The 21,587-nt window shown below is 47.7% G+C and overlaps 2 protein-coding genes and 1 long non-coding RNA gene across 10 annotated transcripts; 2 read left to right on the forward strand and 1 right to left on the reverse strand.

Annotated features, from left to right (window-relative positions):
- The first annotated feature begins 1,051 nt into the window (after window positions 1–1,051).
- Window positions 1,052–1,933, forward strand: LOC118505485. The gene is made up of 3 exons (XR_004905429.1): window positions 1,052–1,094; window positions 1,212–1,304; window positions 1,374–1,933. It is a non-coding gene; the product is annotated as an uncharacterized LOC118505485 (long non-coding RNA).
- A 300-nt stretch (window positions 1,934–2,233) lies between these two features.
- LOC118505483 (nuclear protein localization protein 4 homolog) lies at window positions 2,234–21,391 on the forward strand. Its single transcript, XM_036041311.1, has 10 exons — window positions 2,234–2,443; window positions 2,724–2,873; window positions 2,947–3,048; window positions 3,123–3,325; window positions 3,387–4,114; window positions 4,192–4,352; window positions 19,918–20,151; window positions 20,217–20,404; window positions 20,479–20,604; window positions 20,676–21,391. The coding sequence occupies exons 1-10, from the start codon at window positions 2,423–2,425 to the stop codon at window positions 20,686–20,688; spliced, it is 1,926 nt and encodes a 641-aa protein (XP_035897204.1). The 5' UTR covers window positions 2,234–2,422; the 3' UTR covers window positions 20,689–21,391.
- On the reverse strand, window positions 4,826–18,274 carry LOC118505482. Of its 8 annotated transcripts, none has more exons than XM_036041305.1 (2): window positions 17,223–18,274; window positions 4,826–11,685 (listed from the first exon to the last, which is right to left on the reverse strand). In XM_036041305.1, exon 2 carries the CDS (start codon window positions 11,677–11,679, stop codon window positions 9,088–9,090), a length of 2,592 nt encoding a protein of 863 aa, XP_035897198.1. In that variant the 5' UTR covers window positions 11,680–11,685; window positions 17,223–18,274; the 3' UTR covers window positions 4,826–9,087. The 8 variants fall into 8 exon arrangements, with proteins under 8 accessions (XP_035897198.1, XP_035897201.1, XP_035897199.1 ...); XM_036041308.1 differs by lacking the exon at window positions 17,223–18,274 and adding an exon at window positions 16,886–17,203; XM_036041306.1 differs by lacking the exon at window positions 17,223–18,274 and adding an exon at window positions 14,416–16,856.
- Window positions 21,392–21,587: the final 196 nt, after the last annotated feature.

The raw sequence follows: 21,587 nt of genomic DNA on the forward strand, positions 1-21,587 counted from the left end.
GTCCAACTCGTGCCGAGCCTCCTGCATCATCGATTGCAAACGATTCAAAACTTCCCCCCGGAGAGTGTTTGGCTTTGGAAGGGTGAAATTGCTGGGAAGCCTGTTTCCCTCGGCTGGAACGCAACGGGAGTTCAATCAAAAAAGGGGAGGATGAGGGGGGGGCGGGAGGTAGGCAGGGAAAACAGCGAAACCCAATGACGCTCCAAACACGACACTGATAAACTGCAGCGATCGGCAAACGAAATGAGTTGGACCATACAGGGCGAGAGATCTGTGAGGGTGAAAAGGGATTGTACTGTCCAATTGTCGTTTTGTTGCTGGAACAGATGAGGGAATGAGGGTTGATGGGAGATGGGACACCAACGCGGAGATAATTGGCCAAGCTCGGGCTGTTCGCTCGGAAGCAAAAGTGTCCTCGTCGAGTGGTGGTGTGCGCCTTCGCCGTCTCGCACATGCGTTTTGCAACCGCAAACCGTTGCAGCCACAGCAGCCGGTGCTGAACCGTAAACGGTTCTTAGAAAAGCGGGTGTTCCTTCAAAGAGAAATCAGTGTGAAGATTTAAAAAAAAATATTTAAATCATTTTTTTTGCGTTTATAAGGAACTTTGGAAGATATCCACTGGGTAATGTGACGATCCAGTCTATTAAATTGTGACGTGAAAAATGGTACAGTTCCCTGCTCGGTCATCCTCAATGACGACCTTTTCGTCCTTTTTCCCGCGTAAGCTGCTGTACAGGTGCTCTTGAGAAAAGTCACCGGCAGACATAAACACACTCTCGTTTTCCTCCAATCCCGAGTTCTCTCGCTCTCTCCTAACTTGTCTCGTGGCGCAATTGTAAAGCGTTTTTAAACGCAATGCTGTGTTAAAGTTTTTCGTTGTGTTCTATAAATTGACTTTCCTTTTCAAGTGTTCTTCCTGTGCTCCGCTGGCTGTGAGGCATCATCAATGCGCGGGAATTTAAAATCGTTATAATGCTGCACAGGACAGAGTGTTGCCGTTGCGCGCTAGAAGTGAAGTTTCCCTTTTTATGATCACAAAACTTAATGTGGCAGGGAATGAAAAATAATGGCACGAATGGTGTGCAATTGTGCTGGTATGTATTATGTAGTGGATTTGTTCGGATGCATTCCTTGGGTGGGGGATAACAAGCACCATTAAATTTAATGGGATTTATGTTGGTAAAGAAATGATATTATTTTGGTTTATCAAGCTTTCGGAAAAGTTTCTGTGACTGCTAGTAAAAATGAAGCTTACAATCCTTTGAGCAAATCCGCATTCTTGCAGTCCATATCAATAACCAATGGTGGGTTTATGAAGTTTCCGTTGTAAAATAACCTCAGTACATTACTCTCGCAATTCTATTGCTTCACAGCTCATCCTTCACACCTTCTCGTATACTAGCTTGCCGCTTTGCTACTTCAACATTGTCATCTACTGATTGTAACGAGCGCAATGCCACAAACAAAAAGATGACGCCAGTCGGATGCAATCGAATGTGACGCCCTACGTCCAAAGGAAGTCGTACAGATCGTCATGAGATTCACTTCATTGGTGGTGGAGATGCATTTGCAATAGCAACAGATAGCACACAAGCACAGTGATGCGTTATGAAGTCGAACAAGTTCTGAGTGGATGACCCATTTCGTTACAATCGTTGTGCGCCATTAATCGATGCGCGATTGATTTTTATGTTGAAGGTGTTGCACGTTCGATCGATTTGTTTACAGCTTCTTCAAACTTATGTGGTGGAGCACATAACATTACAACATTTCTAGATCATAAAAAATATTATGTCTTCAGTTATGCCTAGTGAAATATTCAATTGCCAGACAAATTTTTTCACATTTCCTTCGTTGGCTCAATTTTTTTAAAAATTGGATGAAACCTCAGATTTTCAATGAATATTAACGGTCGCTCGCTCTAAAATTCAAATTGAAATTTTCAAAGCTTTTCGCTCTACACTGTAAATTAATCTTCCCCAAATTATCGCAAGTGCGCCAAAAGCTATATAACATAATACCAAATAAACTATTATTTTTTCAATCACAAATCGTTTATTTTACCTATTTTCATGACATAAATTCATAGTGGAATGTTTCAAAATGTGTTATAAATTAAATTTATAAAAGCATTACGCTCAACTCTATGCGTACTCTTCACCTCCATGCTGTAAACTCACCCCCAGCTCACGATGAAATGACAATTTTCGCTTGCTAGACTGTCAAACAAAACAACCAACAACAGGAAGAAAAGCGGTTGATCTGTCAAAAAAAGAACAACAACGTAATCTTCCCTTGCAAAAGCGATTTCTGGAAGCCAAAATTATACCCCGAACGCGTCCATCCGCATATCGAACCGAAACATTACTTGCTTACGGACTCAAAACGCAGCTACAGCTTACCGCAGCCGGTGCAGGACACGATGTCCAAAGCGAATAAAATTGTAAGTATCCGGACGCTCGCTTGATTCCGTCCCGCTAAGGGTTGCAGTGTCCCGGAAAGTGATTTGTCATGTTGGTTGTTTTTCTGTCGCGGAAGGGAATGTTTATCAATTCCCGGCCGATGATACAGCAAGCAGATGAATCATAAAGGAAGCTGCTCGCCTTGGGTCACTCGCATGCCGGTCGGCTAGTGCGAGGCTCAAGGGCGCGAGAAGTTGGTGCTGATGTTTTCGAATCGAAACCTCTTTCTAACCTCAAACCGAAACGATACTCTCTATTCAGGTGCTGCGAATCCAATCAGCTGATGGCACGAAGCGCATCGAAACAGAGCAAACGGTTCCGACAAAAGGCTTGTACGAGCTGGTCAAAGCAGCATGTGGGTTCGATCATTACGACTTTGCACTGTACCGTGAGCGAAACTACACAAAGGAGGTGAGCTATGCGTTGACAATCGCGAGCACTGACGTGGTCAATACATTACCGAATCACTCTTCTACCTTTCCAGATTGTTTCCAGCGGTTCACAGGAAGTGAAAGATATTGGTCTCAAACATGGTGATATCGTATATTTACGGCTAGTAGAGGGGCCTTCTACTTCAAAGGCCGCGGTAAGATCGTACTGAGGGGTACGGTGATGTGCAGCGCTTATGAACGTTGTTGTGCGTGTGTTGTTTCGTTACAGGAACGGAGTGCGTCGGTTAATTCGTTAGCTTCAAGCCACAGTTCCTCCCTGAGCAGTGCGACATTCAGCCGAGAGGCTACCCCGTCGACCAGTTCCAAACCATCCACATCAGCAGCAGCAGAGCTCGCCATCTTAGAGGATGCTGTCGACTTGGAGCTATACAAGCAGGACGGCCGCATCAAACGTAACCGTGACGCGAAGCTGTAAGTCTCTCTTGCCTTCCATATGTCACACGATTGAAATGACTTGCAATGACCGTTTTAGCTGCCGCCACAATTCGAACGGATGCTGCGTGCACTGCTCACCACTGGAACCGTGGGACGAAAACTACCTCAAGGAGCAAAAGATAAAGCACTTCAGCTTTCACTCCTACCTGAAGAAGCTAACGTCCGGCGCTGCCCGCGGAAAGTTCGTTGCGCTCGAGGATTTGAACTGCAAGATAAAGTCAGGCTGCCGGGACCATCCGCCGTGGCCGAAAGGCATCTGCTCGAAGTGCCAACCGTCGGCAATCACGCTTAACCGGCAACCGTACCGGCACGTCGACAACGTGATGTTCGAGAACACGGGCATCGTCGAGCGGTTCCTCAACTACTGGCGAACGAGCGGCCATCAGCGAATCGGTTTCCTGTTCGGCAAGTACGAACTTCACCCCGACGTTCCGCTCGGCATCAGGGCGCGTGTGGCCGCAATTTACGAGCCACCGCAGGAGAGCAACCGGGACTCGATACGCCTGCTGGACGATCCGCACGATGCGGACGTAGACGAGCTGGCACGGTTGCTCGGTTTGCAGCGTGTTGGGTGGATCTTTACGGATTTGTTGAGTGAGAATCTGGCCAGCGGGACGGTGAAGCACGTGCGCAACATCAAGACGCACTTTCTTACCGCGCAGGAGTGCATACTGGCAGGACATTTGCAGAACAAATATCCTAACCGCTGCAAGGACTCGTCCAACGGATACTTTGGTTCGAAATTTGTGACAGTTTGTGTGACCGGTAAGTGTAGCAGCCGTTGACGATGCAATGGGGCAAATGGCAACGATTCTAACCGACCCGTGGTTACCCGTTTTTAGGTGACGAGAAGAAACAAGTGCACATGGAAGGTTATGCCGTATCGGCACAGTGTATGGCGCTGGTGCGAGACAACTGTCTCATTCCTACGAAGGATGCGCCCGAGCTAGGATATATACGCGAGTCGTCCGATAAGCAGTACGTTCCGGACGTTTACTACAAGGTAGGTGAAATTTAGCACTCCTTTCACTCATCATTGTTAATTGAAAAATATTACAAATTGCCTCAAAGGGTGGCAAAAGGCTACCAAGTATCAGACGCCACCATCACGCAAAGAATCTGTGTGGAGCACTGTTTGCTGTAGCAGGAACCAAAACTGGTGAAGATTGATCGCAGTTACTATCTGCGATTTCCCTGTTCGTTCTAGAGGACTTCCACACAAATATTCAATTTCATTGTGGATGTTTTAACATCTTCTCTGTCCTTGTAGACAGTCTTAGAACGATTTGTACGATCTACGTGAATAGGTTTTTGGGTTGAAACCCCATTCCTAGAACATTCCTTTATCACGTGAGAGAGCTGAACTCTTTTGGAATGGGATGGTGAAATTATCTATTTTTCTCCTAGTTTCATCTGCTATAAGTCAGATAAATCAAAATATATTTTCGGACAAAAGAAACTTAAAACAAACCCCACCTAATTTCACCGTTTATTTTAGCCGTTCTACCGTTGAAGGGTCTTGATCCGTTTATTATAGTTCTTTTTTTGTTGTTGTTTGTTGTGGTTTTTTGTTAAAGAAATTACCCGATCTTCGCATGTTCGCTTCTGTCTCCCTTTTCCCCCCTCGGCTCGCATTACCGTCGCCTGCCGCTGCATTATATTACACGTAAAGAGTGCACACTCAACAACTACTAAACCGTCACGAGAGCACGTACGTCGATTGTACCTGTTTGCCATATTTCCTTATCCTTATAAAAATCGATTTCTACCCATTGGTTTCCCACCGCCACCGGACTAACTGCTCTTCGCTTATCATAATCGCACACAAACACATGCCAATGTGGTGAATTGTTGCCTTTGTTACCTTTTTTTTTTTTTTGTGTTTTTTTGTTTTGTGTTTGATGTGGGTCGTGATTGGGAAAATCCGCTGGTTATCTGGTTGTTATTGGCTGATGTTGGCAACGATAGGTTAGATATTTTCGCCTTTTCTTTTTCATGTTGCGATCACGTTTATACGAGAGTGAGTGTGTGTGTGTGTGTTCGTTTCCTATAGAATACTGTCTGCCACAAAAAGCACACAATCCCCGATGTCAGGATGTAACGCCCGTTGCAAAAGAAAGCCCAGGTGCGTTACGTTCCCTTTTGCTGCTTGTACTTTCGTTATCCATTGCATGGTTCATTGCATTCCGTTTTCGAGCTGGTAAAGCTTATCTTATCTGCAACCTCCCTTTGCTGCCCGCTTGCAATCGGCACGACGTGGGGCTCGGCTGTTCACCATTTCGGTAAACAAAAATAGATACTAATCCGTTTTGTTTTCAACCTTCACATCGTTACTGGTAGCAGCAACCAAGTAGAAGTAACAAAAGTAGATAAAGAAGAGATTTCTTACCTTCATCAATTGCACATTGATCCCTTACGTTTTTCGACAGTTTACCAAGTTTATTTTAGAATGAGTTTTTACTCTCCGTGAAAATGTTATTTTTCATTAACGAGCTCCATTGTGACTTATGTGCTGAAGGTGCTTGCATGTTTTTTTTTTATCGTCGCTGATAAATTAATTTCCCACAATGCTAATTGTTTCGTACATCGCTGGTGTGGTGTAACAACGCGAAGAGAACACTTTGCAAAATTATAAAACTTTTACAAACAAGCGTTCGTTGAAAATAAAATTCAAAATTTTGTTGGTGCTTGTCTATCATCCGCTGTATCGGAAAATCAGTGCATTTCGTTTTGCCATGCTACTCGTATGGTTTCTAATACAAACATACCGTGCTACGTCTGCATCAAGCTCTAAAACCATCACCGTTTCACAGATTCCGTTTGTTTCCGCTTGTCGTCGATTTTGTACTGCTTTGTAACGTGTTGCTTTTTTTTCTTTGTTTTACATTTACACTGGCCTTTCGTGTTCAATATAGCGATTCTGTATCGAAGTTTAAATAGATATACGTATGTAACGCTGGTTCTCGCTGCCTAATTAAAGTTCGACACGTTTTCCGATCATCCCGTCTTCGCGCCGTTTCTTCGGAAGGATTTGGTTTCGCTTTGTTTTCGGTACAGAAGTGCAAATAATAGTGTGTGTGTATGGGTTGTGGTGGTGCTGCTGCTGCTAATACTACCCTTACACACAGTAGAAGGTACACGTGATCCCCCGTCTAGTTCTAGTGTTTGATGTACACGGCCCCACCGTTTGAATGGTTGGCTATGTTTTGTGTCTCATTGTTGCTGTAGGATTCCGTTTTATACATTAGGTTTCTTTTTTTCTTTTCGATTACGTGTTTGTATTATTGGTAGGGTTGGTTAACGGTTTCATTCCAAAACATTCAGTCTATTCACAGTTCATTCTGACATCTATACAATGCTAACAATATAGGCTTTCGCAAGATCGCACATCGATCGGGTGTGTCCTGTTGGGGGAGGGGGGAGGGGGGGGGGGTTGCTCATCTACCTCTATACGCTTTCTTCGACATCTTTGCATAACGAGTGTAAATAATCGCTCATCGCTCCTACAAACGCACACGTACATGGTGAAAGGGAGGAGAGTAAAAGTTTAAATAGGTTTTCTTGTTTGTGTTCTTACTTTTGATTGGTTTGTTCGCGAGAAACGCTTTATATTTGCCAGCGCAATGCTTAAGCAGCGCAGCGCAGCACCGGCCAGAACCGTCGGGAACGGTTTGCCGATGTGCCGACGTGCCAGATGGCGTCCCTATCGGCCATTACATTCGTACGTTAAAGTGCGCTTTGCGTTCTATGTTCTCGCATGCTTGAGCAGAGAATAAAGGATATGGCTGTGTTTTTGTTTCCGTTCCACAAATGTTTCGTTTACATGCTTGGCTTGTGTACCGGTAAAGTTAACGTTTTGTAACACATTTATATATATATATATTTGTTTGTTTGTCTCTTTTTCACACAATTGTTTCACAACTACTGCACAATAAAAATATAGCTTTCTGCAGATAATATTTCGCTTCGTGGTCACGCAGGAATATATATATAGAGCTTTCTATACAGTTTCTCGACTATACACACGTGTTTGTTTCGCTTCCGTGCCAAAAACTCGTCCGCCCTTCTCGCTCTGGTTTGTGTGTGAGTGTTGCGTGTATAGTATTTTCTTCTCTTCTCATCTTCATCTCCTATCCCGCAGTCGTTCTTTTCATGTTTGTTTTGATCCTTTCTTATCTTTTTTTGTTTCTATGTGTTTGCTTTAAGTCTACCACGTTTACTACACCGTACGCTTAGCGCTGTTCACACGTGTTACACGATTTCACTAACATTTAACAGTTAATACAATGCATTGTACTTTCTTTACGTTCATGATTTATACCCTCGTTTGCGTTTTCATGATTTGTTTAACTCGTTCGCGTATTATAGTTATGGGTTTCTTTATCTTTCATTTGTTGTTCTGATTTTAATTACTTTTGTTCGCATGTTTTGCAGGTTTTTTTTGCGATGATATCGGCTAAAGATAATGTCGCTAGCATATTTGTCGCTGTTGAAGTCATTAAAATTGTTTACATGTTTCACAATATATTCGTCGCGTTTGCTGTAACCGCTAGACGCTTCGCAATGCCGATCTTGTTCAAAGACGTGTTGTTGTTTTTTGTATGTTTTAATTCTAATTCGCGTCCTCTTTTGCACTAGCCCGTGTATCGATACATGCGACGTTTGTACGAATGCACTGTGTTTAGCTCAGCATTGACAGCTTAGCATTCACTTCTTCACTCATCAAACAAGGGAAGATCTTGTGTACTCGTGTGGTGTACTTTTACAAACCCTATCCATCGGTGAAATTATTTTTTGAGGGGGTAATTCCATCTTGTTTTTTTGTGTGTTCCGCTACTAACAGAAGTACGTTAAAGTAAAGCGAACCGACTACCGTGTAACGGAAATGCTCTGCATGCCCGTAAACGCCCTTGTGTAGTGTGGGGTTTGGATTAAATATTTGTCTCTCTTGGGTTTCTCATGCTCCCTTTGCTGCGCCTCTTCTTACTATCACGCGATCGGTGTGTTGATCGTTTCTCTGTATATGAATTTGGGTTCGTCATTGCGTTGCTTAAAAATCGTTCTCCCGTCGTGGCGGCATACTATAGTAATCGTCTTCGTATCCTAAGGAAAAGCTACAACTATCCGTGTCGAATCCGTTCCGAGTTTGGTTTAAATCGCTACCCTGCCCATCCCTAACCTACTACCGTGCGCGTGCGCCGTTCAGTCTAGTGTAGAAGCCGCCACTACCGCGAATTAGTAGAACCGCGAAATCGGTTGGTCCGTTAAAGCGCCCCGTTTATCCCGCGTATTGAGTGCGTGCAGTGAACTCGAGTGGAGTAAAAACAAAACCAGCGTGATTCGATTAATGCGTAACAGGAACCAAGTATAACTCTAACCAACAAATACTAGTAGCAAGAAGTTTGTGGGTGTGTTTTTTGTTTGTTTGCAATAGCTAAACAGAGGAAATCAAAAATTGTACTACCGTGTTCTATTACATTGCTCCATTGCGTCATAGAGCCAAAACGAACAGTTAAAACCTATCAACGCGCTGTTACAGCTACCAACAAACAATGGATATGAAGCTTTGAGCTTCTTCCACAGCATTGCTCTTTGGCCATTATCCGTGTGTGCCCCTACCCTTCCCATTTCCTACCCAATATAAGTAACAGAATCAAGCTATCAACGAAACGTGCCTCCGAAAGAAGGCACCCTACCCTACATCTCCCGGTACCTTATCAAGCAACATCCGGCAGTCTCTACTGCCACTTGCCACAGTTCGCGATCAGCACCGTGCTTTGCGGTTTGCCAGCCGAATCGCCCGCCTGGCTAATCTTCTCCACCAGATCCAAACCCTCCACGACGAACGCAAAAATCCCGGTGAATCCACGCATTTCGCGCAGTATGATGCGGAACTGCGATCCCACCAGGCCCATGTTATCGTGACGCTTTTGACTGCGCCGCATACCGACCGAGCCACGGATCGCCAGGATCTTGGTGTCATCCGGCATGAAGAAACCTTCCTCGAACACGGACCGGCCACCGCGCCCATTGTTCAGCTCGAAATCGCCCGTAATGATGCTTTCGTTCTCCCAGCACTGAAAGATGCTGCATCCCTTGTACCCGAAACCGAGCTCACCCGTGCACAGTGCGCCAAAGTTCTTCGCCATCTTGGGCGCCACGTCGTTGCGCACCTCGATCAGTATGCGCCCGAACGGTTGACCGTTGATCTCGATGCTGAAGAAGTAGATCGGGTACACGTGCACGGACGGATTGCAGAGCAGGGTGGCGGCAACGGCGGCAGCAGCTGCAGCGGCAGCCGCCGCCGAGCTCGACGATTGTCCCTTCCCCGCACCGACCACCACCGAGGATGATCCGGCGGACGAGGAGGGTGCGGGTACGAGCGACACGACGCTTGAGCAGGACGACGACGAAATGAGCCCTCCGGGCGAGGCGAGCTGCGAGGAATGTTGCTGCTGCAGAGCGTGTTGATGGAGGGCAGAGGAACTACCGGCCCCATTCAGGATCTCGCTCAGATAGCCTGAACCGGAACCGGAGGTGCGGGCCGAACTGGAACCACCACCGTCGCCCGTTGTCCGTCCGCTGCCGGGTGCCATACGGTCCTGCGGCGGTGCGATCAGGATTGCGGAAGCCATATCGTGCAGCTGGCTTGCGTACGTACCGGAACCGGCCAGCTGTTGCTGATGTTGCTGCTGCTGATGGTGGTGCAGCTGCTGGGCGACGTGGTGATGCAGATGATTCATCGTAACGTGATTCGGGGACTGCTGATGGACGTAGTGATGTCCACTGAGGCTAATGCCGTCCAGTGGACCGAGCTGCGAATGAAGTTGTTGCTGCTGCTGCTGTTGGTGGTGTTGTTGCTGCTGATGCTGTTGTTGGTGTTGCTGCTGCTGCTGCGAAGGATGATGTTTGGTGGTAAGGATGTGGCGCGAATACAGCTGCGAGATGCAGTAGTTGGCAAGCAGCAGGATGGAGTTATGATGACCGTTGATCGTGGCCGCACCAGCCACCGTCCCATTGCCGAACGAGATGGGATCGATGGTGTTGAGGTTCGAGAGCGCCTGCTTGATCAGATCGAAATCAAACAGCACACCGTAGTGCTGGATAAGATCGTCCAGCTTGCACTGCAGAAACATCTCCTGGTATTTCGACTGCAAGCGTTGCTTCTCCATGTGCAGGTTCGCGTACAGCTTGTACGCTTCCGCTGGCGACTGTTGATCCAGCATGCCCAGGAACAGTTTCGCCTTGGTGAGGTTGCTTCGAATTTCAGCCACCTCGAACGTGGGAAGATGATTGATCAGCTCCGTCTCTACCTGCGTCTTGAGCGCGGTGCACGCTTCCAGAATCTTGAGCAGAAAGTCACGCTGCTTGAAGACAAAATGCTGCAGCTCGGCGAGTGATTTCTGCATCAGCAGCAGATCGGACGCGATGTCCGTCCGTATCTGGTCACGTGCTTCCGCGTGTGTCTTCACCGGATGCTGCCGATGTTCGTCTCCGCTCGCACATGCCCGGCAGACGGCGGTACTACACTTTAAACACCACAGCGCGTTCGGCATGGCGTGTGTGAGACAGTTCTCACCCTTACTACGATACTTGCCCGAACCGATGGCACTCACTATACCCGCACTACTAGTACCAGCGCTACCGCTGCCCCCAGCACCACCACCACCGACACCGACACCAATACCGAGACCACTGCCAACCACCGCACTACCGATCACGCCCGCCCCGTTCGTGGGCATCCCGGTGGATCCGTTCGAGGCCACCGAAGAACCGACACTGCTGCCCGAAGTTACGACCACACTAATACCGCTGCCCACACTGCTACTGCTCGTGTTACTACCACTACCGCCACCCACGGCCACACTCATGCCCGACCCGGAAGCTCCATTGCCCGGCGTCGCACCGGCCGTCGTCACGGAGCTGCCCGCGACCACAGATAACGACCCGCCACCATTGGTTGTGCTGGAGGTGGTGGCGGCCACCGTACTGCAGCTTTCACCCCCATTCGGCTTGTCCGGAGGCTTTTTGTTGGTGGTCGTGGCGCTGCCACTCGAGATCATGCTTAGATTCTGCGACAGATACAGGATGGCGTTGTGTGTCGGCAGCGAGTCCGGCTTCATGTCTGGCCCCGTCAGCTCCGTGCGCTTCCAGCAGTGCACGCAGTACAGCTCGTTACCCTTCAGCAGCACCTGGTTGACGCACTTGAGACAGAAGTAGTGCCGGCAGGAGAAGAGCTTCGGCAGTGCGTCCGTCTCGTTGAACGGCAGATGGCAGCAGCTGCAGAGGATCAGCTCCTCCAGCTCGGATGGTAGCGGCGTAAAATCCATCGTTGTCTGGCGGGAGAGACAGAGAGAGAGAGAGCGCGAGAAATAGGAAAAGAAAATCGATAAGTTAATATGATCGAATTTAGAGGGTTCGTTCCCAGAATAGGTAGGGATCTTTGCTACGGAGACGAATCCTGCCGCCCCTGTGTAACTAGATCCTTAATTTAATTTAATTGCACGGTCCCACGTTCCCTCCGCAACATTTCCACTGCCTCTTTTCCCTTACATCCCCAGTGCAATTATGTTTGTGTGTGTGGTTTTTCAACTTGAAAACCAACGAAAAACGAGCGCACCGGCAGTATCATCCCCGAGCGTGACCTCTAAGTAGCACAAATTGTTATCGTTTGCCGTAATGCGAGTTCGGGTTTTACACTGTTTGCCTTCTCGTTTCCGAGGGCGAATTTGGGTGTTTCAGCAGGTGAGGTCCCATAATTCGATTGTCACCGTGGCGTGCCTACCGCGCACCGTTCGTTCGAAAATTGAGCCGATTATAATGACCCACGCCAGTCGCTATAACTTCCCGTTCGAGAAGCGATCGAAAAGACGCGCGACGGCGCCCCTTCCGCTGGACCATAATTTGAGGTTTTTTTTTCTTAATTCAATACACATTTCTCACGCGTTTTGTGATGGTTGGGACGGTTGCGTTGGAAGCCGAGCCTACGGATATACCGTCCACTTTCCATGGATTGCCCTTCCGTTATTGCCGCCGGGCGAAGAAAATGGAAAACATATTGCAGCAAACGCTGTATTGCTGTGGGCTCTCACGGATGACGAATTGAAAGTTCGGGCGTTCGATCGATGAACCCGCTAACAAAGGTAATCGGTCCTACACTTGTTAGGATGGGTTTTCCTTTTTCCTGGGAACAATTCTTTTTGTTCGTTCTAAAGGCACACACTTCACAGCTTATTATTTACTGTGGATTTTGTTTTTTTTATGGCGCTGATTAGTATACTCGAAGGGATGGTTTCTCCTCTTTAGAAAACAGGAAGCTTTGTCTAAAACGCTAAATTGCGCGCTGCTTCCCGAAAATCCTCCTGAAGGTCACTGCGAACGTCGACCGTATCCAGCTGAATTTTTGGCCCTGGTTTCGTTCGGTCGGACTATCGCGCGAGGGCACGGCAATAAATCGTCCACGCGCGCTAGAGCCCACCCGATGGAATTATGCGTGGTCAAACACACCTGCGAGAGGCTTCTACACTACCACCATGGCCACCAATTATGAGCGTACGGTGCTCCGTTGCATCCGCGGCTACACGCTCGCGCCCCCTGTCGCTCTGTCACTCGGGAGTCACTGGTGTAACGTTGGGGCAATGACTTGGAACTGAGTGCGTCACACGCACGCAAACTCACACACATGCACACCAACACGCGCTCGTCCTCGGCTCAAGGACACACGGATGGAAGATGGAGCGTCCGCTTGGCAGCTTTAAACACACCGAAACCCAGCACTTCGCTTGAAGTTCGACCTGCCTAAGAAAACACTAGGACAGCAGTTGCCTACGCAAAACCTCCCAGCGGCAGCAGCAGCAGCGGGATGATTATCTGTTGTCGACGTTTCGACTGCACTGGGGAAATGGTTTAGTTCCGATTGCTTCTTCGGCGATACAAGCGCGCAAAACAGAGTGTGTTCCGTACCCCGTGCCCGTCGACGGCCGTCCTCGCCTGGTCGATGCGTAGAATGGAATGCCGACAGGCGTACGGTCGAAGTGAGTTGGGGCCAGGACCAGCCAACGCAGGCTGGGAGGCAAGCGGGCCTGATCCAAAACTGTTTTGCCCCCACCGAGACACACTCTCTCGATGACGCACGTATATCTGTTGATTTTTGTTTTTCCTTCTCCACCAACACGCGCACACACTTGCACACATACACGCGCCGCCTGTTATTACTGGGCATATGCCCCCCCCCCCCCCCTTGAAATGCCGATGCCACTACCCTCTGTATCTGTTTTCCGTTCGCAGGGAAGCACTTTCTCTTTCACTCATTTTCACACTCGCGCCTGGTCGCGCGTTCTCGCTTTTCCCGCCACTCACTTGCACTCACAACGCAAGGTTCTCTCGCTCGGCTCATTATCCTTCGACATAAATTCGGTCGATTTTCACGGCTTCATTTTCAACTCTCTTTCTCTCTCTCTCTCTGTCTCTTGTTTTCCCTCTAATTTTTCTACCGTTGTTTTCCTTTTTTTTGTACTGGCTCGGTCAGCAGCTGTGTTGGACTGTTCCCCCCGAAATTTCCACCAACCGCCACCGCTGCTCTCGCAAATTTCTATCGAATGGAAATGAGGAAAAATCCGGTACCAAATTTAGACTACGAGCGTGCGTTACTCTGCCTCGTCTGCCTTACGCGTGATCATATCTTCCCTTTGCTGGTTCCGGCCTAGCTTTCGGGCATAACAGGCCGCTGAAAACGCTCCGTCCCTGCCGTCGCTTTGGAGCGAGATGATACAAAAAGGGTCACCACAAAACGGAACGAAAATGTATGTGACACTGTGTCCCACATAAGACCCCACAAGTTGGGTGTATTGCGTATTAGGTTGAAGTTACGTGCGACGACACCGCAATAGAAGAACTGGTCGCTCCACAGCTGGAAGCAATCAAGTCGAACGGCCAAGGAGTCGGCGAAGAGGACGCGAAACCGTGATCAAACAGTTAATTCAGTGGCAAAGAGGATGCTTCAAGATATTGGTGAAATCTTGGAAGACTTGGCATGCTATTAACCGATGTATTGCTGGTATACGCACATTCGTGAGATGCGATGATATTCACCACTTTTCGCTGCAAGCTTTGCTGTGTATTAGTAGTGCGGGGCTTTGCTGGAAAATCTGGCCTACAACAACAGTCACATGCACACACACATACACCAAGGATTGTACTAGATTTTCCTCCCCCGGGGTGTGAATGACGGGGGAGTAGGATGTCCCCGTTTGTTTGATTCCTTTTCACTCCGAAGATGTGTTTTGTGCTCTTGTTCCGTGTTGTGTAAGAAACCTTTTGGGCAGAAGGTCTCTGCCTAGAGGACTTGGGTAAACATTTGTACACTTCTACACACACACATAAACACGCACGCACACTGGCGCATCATGAACGGATGGAGGTACAGGATGTTTCTTCCTTTTCGGCAGGAAGGATACGATGGAGCGGGATGTACTCTCGGGGGTGTTGTGTGCCCCTGTTTGTGGCTGTCAGCGGTAGCAACAGCTTGGAAGCACCGCCCGATAAACGTAATCACTAATCATCCGGGTGTTTTCGCTTGGTCGTCGTGTCTGCCCGTCGGGACGGTGAAGGTGCTGGTGGCGGCGGTGGTCGTTTTGATGAGGATCGCCCTAGTCGCCGTTGTCCTTTGCGCTGTGGACATGCTGTTCGACTGGCCCACACTGCACCAGGTGCGGATGACTCGAGTCGAACAATCCAGAGCCAAAGCCGCACACCAAGACACACACACACATATACAGACATCGGGATGTGGTGAGCGGATTGCTGGATGAGTTTTCCCCAACTCAGAGCAACACACACTGGCTCTCGTGAAAATGAGTACCCGCGATCGGAGCGGCATAAAGTTTGCACGTCACTCACATGCTGTGTGTTATTGTCCGTGGTTTGCTTTCGAGCAGTTTGTCGAGCAGATTGTGTTACGCCGACAGGTGGTGGACAGCTCATGTTCGAGCAGGTTTGTTGTTGTTTTGTTACGAGTGTTGTGACTGAACGTCCAAGCTGTGGGTGGAGGGTTAGTTATTTTTATCCTGTCAACAAGCATTCTACGCAGGAATAGGAGTAGAACTCTATTCAGTTTTTCTTGTCCTTCCTCATATTTGATAAGATATTCTTGGTGCTTGTTTACCTTCAAATGAATGTTCAAATTACATAAATTTTCCTTTTCTTTTTCCGACGATGTTCTATGCTTTATTTACATGTTTTCGATGGTTTTGAAACGACCGAAGATGTTTTACTATCCCACGTCTCAAATGGCATTCACTCACAGCTCTATTTACAGTTTCTCACAGCTGGTAATGCATGGTAACTCACGCTCGTCGGTCAGTTTACGAGTGGATCAAAATCCATGAAAAGAGCGATCGACGCCACGTTCAGCGTCATCTCACAAGCCTCCCCTTTGACGGTGTACTACTCCCGAGTGTTGCTTAACATAAGAACGCGAGAACTCGTGCCCAACCAGCACGGGTTTTTGCTCGGTCTCTCGCACTCAGTCTCTCGCTCTCGCGCGCAGTTTGACGGCACACCGTGTTGACCGTGACCTTGTGATCTGGTGTGCCGTGGCAAGGCAATAATAATCTTGCTTTGCTGGGAACACATTTGCACGCCTCACGTTTCTTTGCCATGTTCCGTCGTTGCAGCGGTGCCCATCCTTCTCCATCCCGCGTTCACCCGATCGCTCGAACAAAAACCGCCGCCATCGATGGAAAACAAATACAACCGTACGGTGTAAGCGCGCGCGAATACTGCTGCCTGTCTGTTCCCGTCAACGTCAATGTTAGTTCCTGTTGGCGCTGATTGTGTGACTAAATAGCTTTGGACAGAGCACTGGGCTTTTTTTTTTTTTTGTTGTTGTGGTATGATTGCCTTCGGTAGACAGTTAATGTCGAAAGGCGGAAAATTGCCAGACAATTCGCTAATGTTTGTACCTGCTGATCCAGCTTTCCTCAAGCAAATGTCTGCCTCAAGATTAATCCAGCCAGCATGGATTACACTAATGTTGAGTAGGCAAATTGAGCCCGATTTCAATTCGATCACAACATTGTTTGTAATTCGACCTTCGCACGAAAGGATGCCGGTCAAGTGCTGCTTTCCTGTGCCACCGATGAGGTTGGTCGTTGCAACTCATTCCACTGATAGGCCTTTTTTGTTAGTTTTAAAACAGTATTACGTCTACCGTTGTATGATGCAATTGCCGTCCGGTAAGAATCTTTTCCTCGCGGTAAAGAGTGAGCGAGAAAGAGGTCGATACAATATCACACTTTACACACATTTTCTTGCTTTTCCCGTGCCGAGCACTGAATATGTATGAGGTGAAAAAAGGACAAAAGGCTCGATGAAATCGTCCGCGCAAAGGTTTGGTGGTAACCTTTTTTTTGTAGCATTTTTACTTCAACCATCCAATGGTGGTGAAGAGTTGGTTTCGATTTTGCATAAAGCGTTCTGTTTATTGTGTAACAGACGCATTGGAAGTTTAATTTATAAATTAGAAGATGAACGTACCAGTTTGCAGCACAAAGAACGTCCTGTCACAGTACAAAGAACCTGTGTCAAACGTTGCCGAGATAGTCATGGAGGCGCATGGTGCGTGTTGGTGCACTTTTGATGAGATGGTTGAAATACTGCGGAGTGGAAGCAAATTTACCTGCTTCCCATTTATATTTTCACCGCACCATAAATCTACGACGAAAGCGCTTTTAAAGAACACTTTTTAACCCTTGTTTTTTTTTTTAATGCCTCCGTTCCAAAACCCGACCCTCTGAACCATGGAGGCGGATGGTGCTTCACGCATTCAAGCACCCACCATACACATACACATACTGTCGTTCACCCAAATTACCTCTATCTGGTGCTGTAGTTTTCAGCGGCTGAATGATAATTACGGCAATGACGGAGCGAAACGAATCATTACTACGTACTGTGGCCGCGCTCGCGCGTGTGTGTGTTTTTTGCACTTTTGTTTGTATGTTTTGTCCCGGCCGTCGTCGCGTTCCGTGTCCGCACTGGCCCAGCAAATTGTTTATTTTTGCCAAATCGATCGAACGCCGTCAGCCGGAACTGGGCTGATAGATTCACGTTTCTGTCCCCTGCCCGCTCACACTACCCCCACGCAACCCCTTCGCCAACGGCTGGCAACTTCATATTGCGTCTTCTTGCGCAGCCCGCAGCAGTTCGATGCTTTCGGGTACAAACCCATCGTGCGGAATGTTCACTTGCTAGGGATAGCCATTTGCATCGTCACTTGGCTCGTTTCGTGGTCACTATCGGGTTGAACTTTCGAGGAAAAATTGCAATCACTTATAGCGCTGTATGCTGCACGGTGTGTTTCGGGACGTCTGCTCACCGCAACCGTACACTGGATTATGTGTGTGTGTACACTGTCGTGGTGTCTGGGTAGGGAGGAACCCGAAACCTCGTAACGACCTTTGGATGATCGTGTCAACACACTGGGTTCCGGTTCCGTTCAACACTGCTGCTGCTGCTGCTTGTATTGCTGTGGATGAGCATCACACACTGAAACAATCAAAAAAGCCCATGTAACCTGGAACCGCACGGTGCCGTACTTTGTTGTTGTTTAGGGTGGCTGCAAAAACTTAATGCGTATTTTTGTTATTTCCCTCCTCACTCGCCGCTCGGCAGCGTGAGTGACGCTCGTGAGCTCGTGTTTCGGGGCGCCAAAAACCGCACTCATCGGCACTCTCACACGCGAGCAAAACAGATGGAGCAGAGAATGAGAATAATAAGTGTACGGCCAGCGAGCTTCTCACAGTCGGTTCCTCGCACAAATGGTTGTTGTTGTGTTAAGGGTTTTTTTTTTGTTTTTCTTCTTCAACTGCTACTACCCCCTGTCGACTGGTTCACTTTTGTTTTCACTTCAGTGAGGGTTGCGCTGGGTAGATAAGAAAACGTAAGGGTGGGACAGCAAATGGCACTCTTCGGTCTCAAGCAGTTTTCGAACCGGTTTCGTCGACTCCCAAAACATGATCGATTATCGATTCCAGTGATTAGGCAAGCATGCCCAACTGTGCGGTGCGGGCTATCAGCATGGCGAGTGAGTGAGAGCAGCCACCTTGACTAAAGTGATTCCCCATCACATGTGGATAAAAAACCTTTCCTGCTCATCATCATTTGCACTACACCGTTCGCCATCATTCCGGCGTCGCTGAAAGTCATTGTTTTGAGTGGCCCTTTTTTGTGTATCTAAATGTTGCTGTAGTTGCTCGACAATCATTTTGTCATCGCAAATTGACGCACATTCATAAGCGGAGCTTTTTTATATCGTTTGCAGTTGGAATAACCACTTCTACGAGTGTTACATTTTTTTTGGAACCGCTCATCAAATTAAACTCGACAACGATATAAGCGAGGTTAAAAAAAAACAGACTGGAGTGCGTCAGTTTAAATTCTCAAACAGCTGACAACAACCATCTTCTCCCTCAACTGGCGGTTTGTTTTTCTGTTTGCCCACGTACCACTCACGTTTTGTGCCCGCGCTCATCTACACCCGCTGTCGAACACTGACAACTAACAGGGGCACTTCTGGCAGTGTCGATCAACGCCGCAGAGAACCGCGGAACAACAACACTTTTGCTAATAGCGATCGCGCTACAAGCGCCGTGCCGTGTAAAACCCTGACTGGCGTGACTGCACGATCCATAATGAGCATCATCATCATCATCACCAATCATCGCCGCTAGTTGTATTGATTCGCTAACTAGTGCCATTACTAATACCATCCCAAAGTGGCGCCTACAAACCGGCAACACTGCCGGAAGGCAGCAGCAAAAAAACAGTTATGCAAATTACGCCGCAATCAAGCGAATAACCTGCCCGAAACTGTGAGAGAACGACGCTGGGTGAGAGTTTTCCTTTGCTGCTAGTACACTCGCTCAGGTGAGAGGCCAATAGTTTAGCATTGTTTACTGTGTGTTGTTTGCACACACACAGTCATTGTCTCAGGAAAAATGTAGTGTACTTCGCTGTGTTGAATTCACCTGTTTCCTGCAATAATGCTCCAGCGTTAGATACGATTGAGCAACCGAGTGAGACCGGTTGGTGAGTGATATTCATCATCGTGTCTAGGTGACGATCGTTTACTCACTACGATGAGTGCGCTCATCTCCGGAGCCGACATCAAGTAGTAGTGCTGCGGTATGATGGTCTTAGTTAATTGAACCTTCTTCGGGTTTCGGTAACCCGTTTATGTTAGAACCGGTTTCGGAGGACTATATTTACGGAACTTCTAAAAAAAGCGCTGGGAAGTATTTTACGGTAAAACCGGATAGGATTTTTATGACACTCAATTCGATCAGCTTGATTGTGTGAGTTAATTGCGCTCCACCCGGCCGTACTGTTTATGGTGATGATGATCTGTTATTGATGTCTTATTTGAATTTTCATCTATACTTGAGTCACATTCCACAATTTCCCGCACATAATAAATTTATCAATCAAATAAATAATTCAGTTCGTTATCATAATTGGTATCCAAAAACTCGTTGCATTAAGCTGTTTTTCAATTTTCTCACTTCCAGGAAAAGGATGTCTATGGTAATGAGGTGCAACGCTTGGGGCGACCCCTGCCGGTCGAGTATCTGCTGGTCGATGTGCCGGCGTCGACGCCGCTCGTTCCGCTGTACACATTCCTGGAGCGGAAGGATGCCAAGCAGTACTTCCCGGTCGAGAACAGACTGATCGACGGTCACATACAGGATTTTTCGGCCCTTGCCGACTATTTGGCAAAATCACGTTCGCTGCCCTTCCTGGATGTACGTTTGCAATTTAACTCTCGTTGAAGCGTATTTTACATCCCATTTCGTTCCACTTCCCGCAGGCTGTGTCCGATTTTCACTTGCTGTTTTATCTGTACCGCATGGAGGATATGCTGCCGATGAAATCCCAGCTGGGCCCACTGCTAGAAGCGGTCCGCACCAAGGATAAGGCAAAGGCTAATGAGTGGAAATCGCGAGAGGTGTGGAAAACGCTCGAAGAGCTAATTGAGGCCAGCTCCAATCATGATGAGTAAGCGTTACTTAGCGACAATTCAACGGCAAACGATAGCTAACGATCTTCCCTATTAACCTGTCTCGCTCCAGTTCTAGCATGAGCAACGATGTCGAATTTGTGCCGAGCGGTGATGCGGAACAGAACTGGATCTGTACGTTCTGCACGTTCATCAACAGCCGGGAGCTGCCGGCGTGCGAGATTTGCAATCTTCCCAGGTAGGTTGCGTAGGGATTGCGCTAAGTCGAAGCCGATTGAACTTACTTCATGGAATAATACCTAATTCCAGATCCAGACAATGAAGAGCTTAGCTTGGTGCCCAATGCCCAATGCTGTTGCTAGGCACATAAAACCAACGGGGAGGAAAAAAAACGGCAAGCATCATCATCAGCTCATCGACAAAGATCCTGCGAAACACTGCAAACTTTTAACTCTAGTTCACCCTACAATCGGTGAACATACCACTGGAGCGGCAAATGTGCTTTGGGAGGCAACCATTATCATGCAGCGTTACGGCTACCACATATAGCTATAAGCTGGGGAGGGCTTTCTTTTTAGTCTAATGCATAACGAATAACACTTCGGTTGACTAGACCAGAGGGAAAGGATGGAAACAAGTTGAGCAGGTGTTGAGTGGTCAACCCAAACACACTCTCTCTCTCTATCTCTCTCTCAAACACAGTCTATTTCTCTCTACGTCACACTGTTTCTTGAGGGGTGCATGAAAGCAGCAGCTAAGACATGAGCGCAAGCGGTGAGCCTAAGCGTAGGGAAATGATTAAATTATTTATTCAACAACAACAGCATCTGGCTACGGTGTGAGCCATTCCCGGTTTCCCTCACCCCCTCACCCCCCCCCCCCCTCCCCCACCCCCATCCGGTGTCAGCGTCCAGACAAGGTTAAAGCAGAGATGATCACATTGAAGGTGGAAGTCGACCACAAACAGAAAACTGATAAATCGATAGCAAGGTAAACTGATTCAAATAAAGCCCATCATACAAGCACCTGCTTGCGTTAAGGTCCGTGCTGAATGAAGATGATGACGGCATGTTACAGGGGTTGGAATGTGCTGAGCTATCCAAGGGGTAATTATTCTCGACCTGGAGGGGAGACCCATTCTCAAGCAGTGGTCGTTTGTAGTATACAAATACAAATATGTAACTGTTTGAACTGTATTTACTAAGTTTTCCATGTGTCGCT

The sequence above is a fragment of the Anopheles stephensi genome, chromosome 2, assembly GCF_013141755.1.
Source record: "Anopheles stephensi strain Indian chromosome 2, UCI_ANSTEP_V1.0, whole genome shotgun sequence".
NCBI lineage: Eukaryota > Metazoa > Arthropoda > Insecta > Diptera > Culicidae > Anopheles > Anopheles stephensi.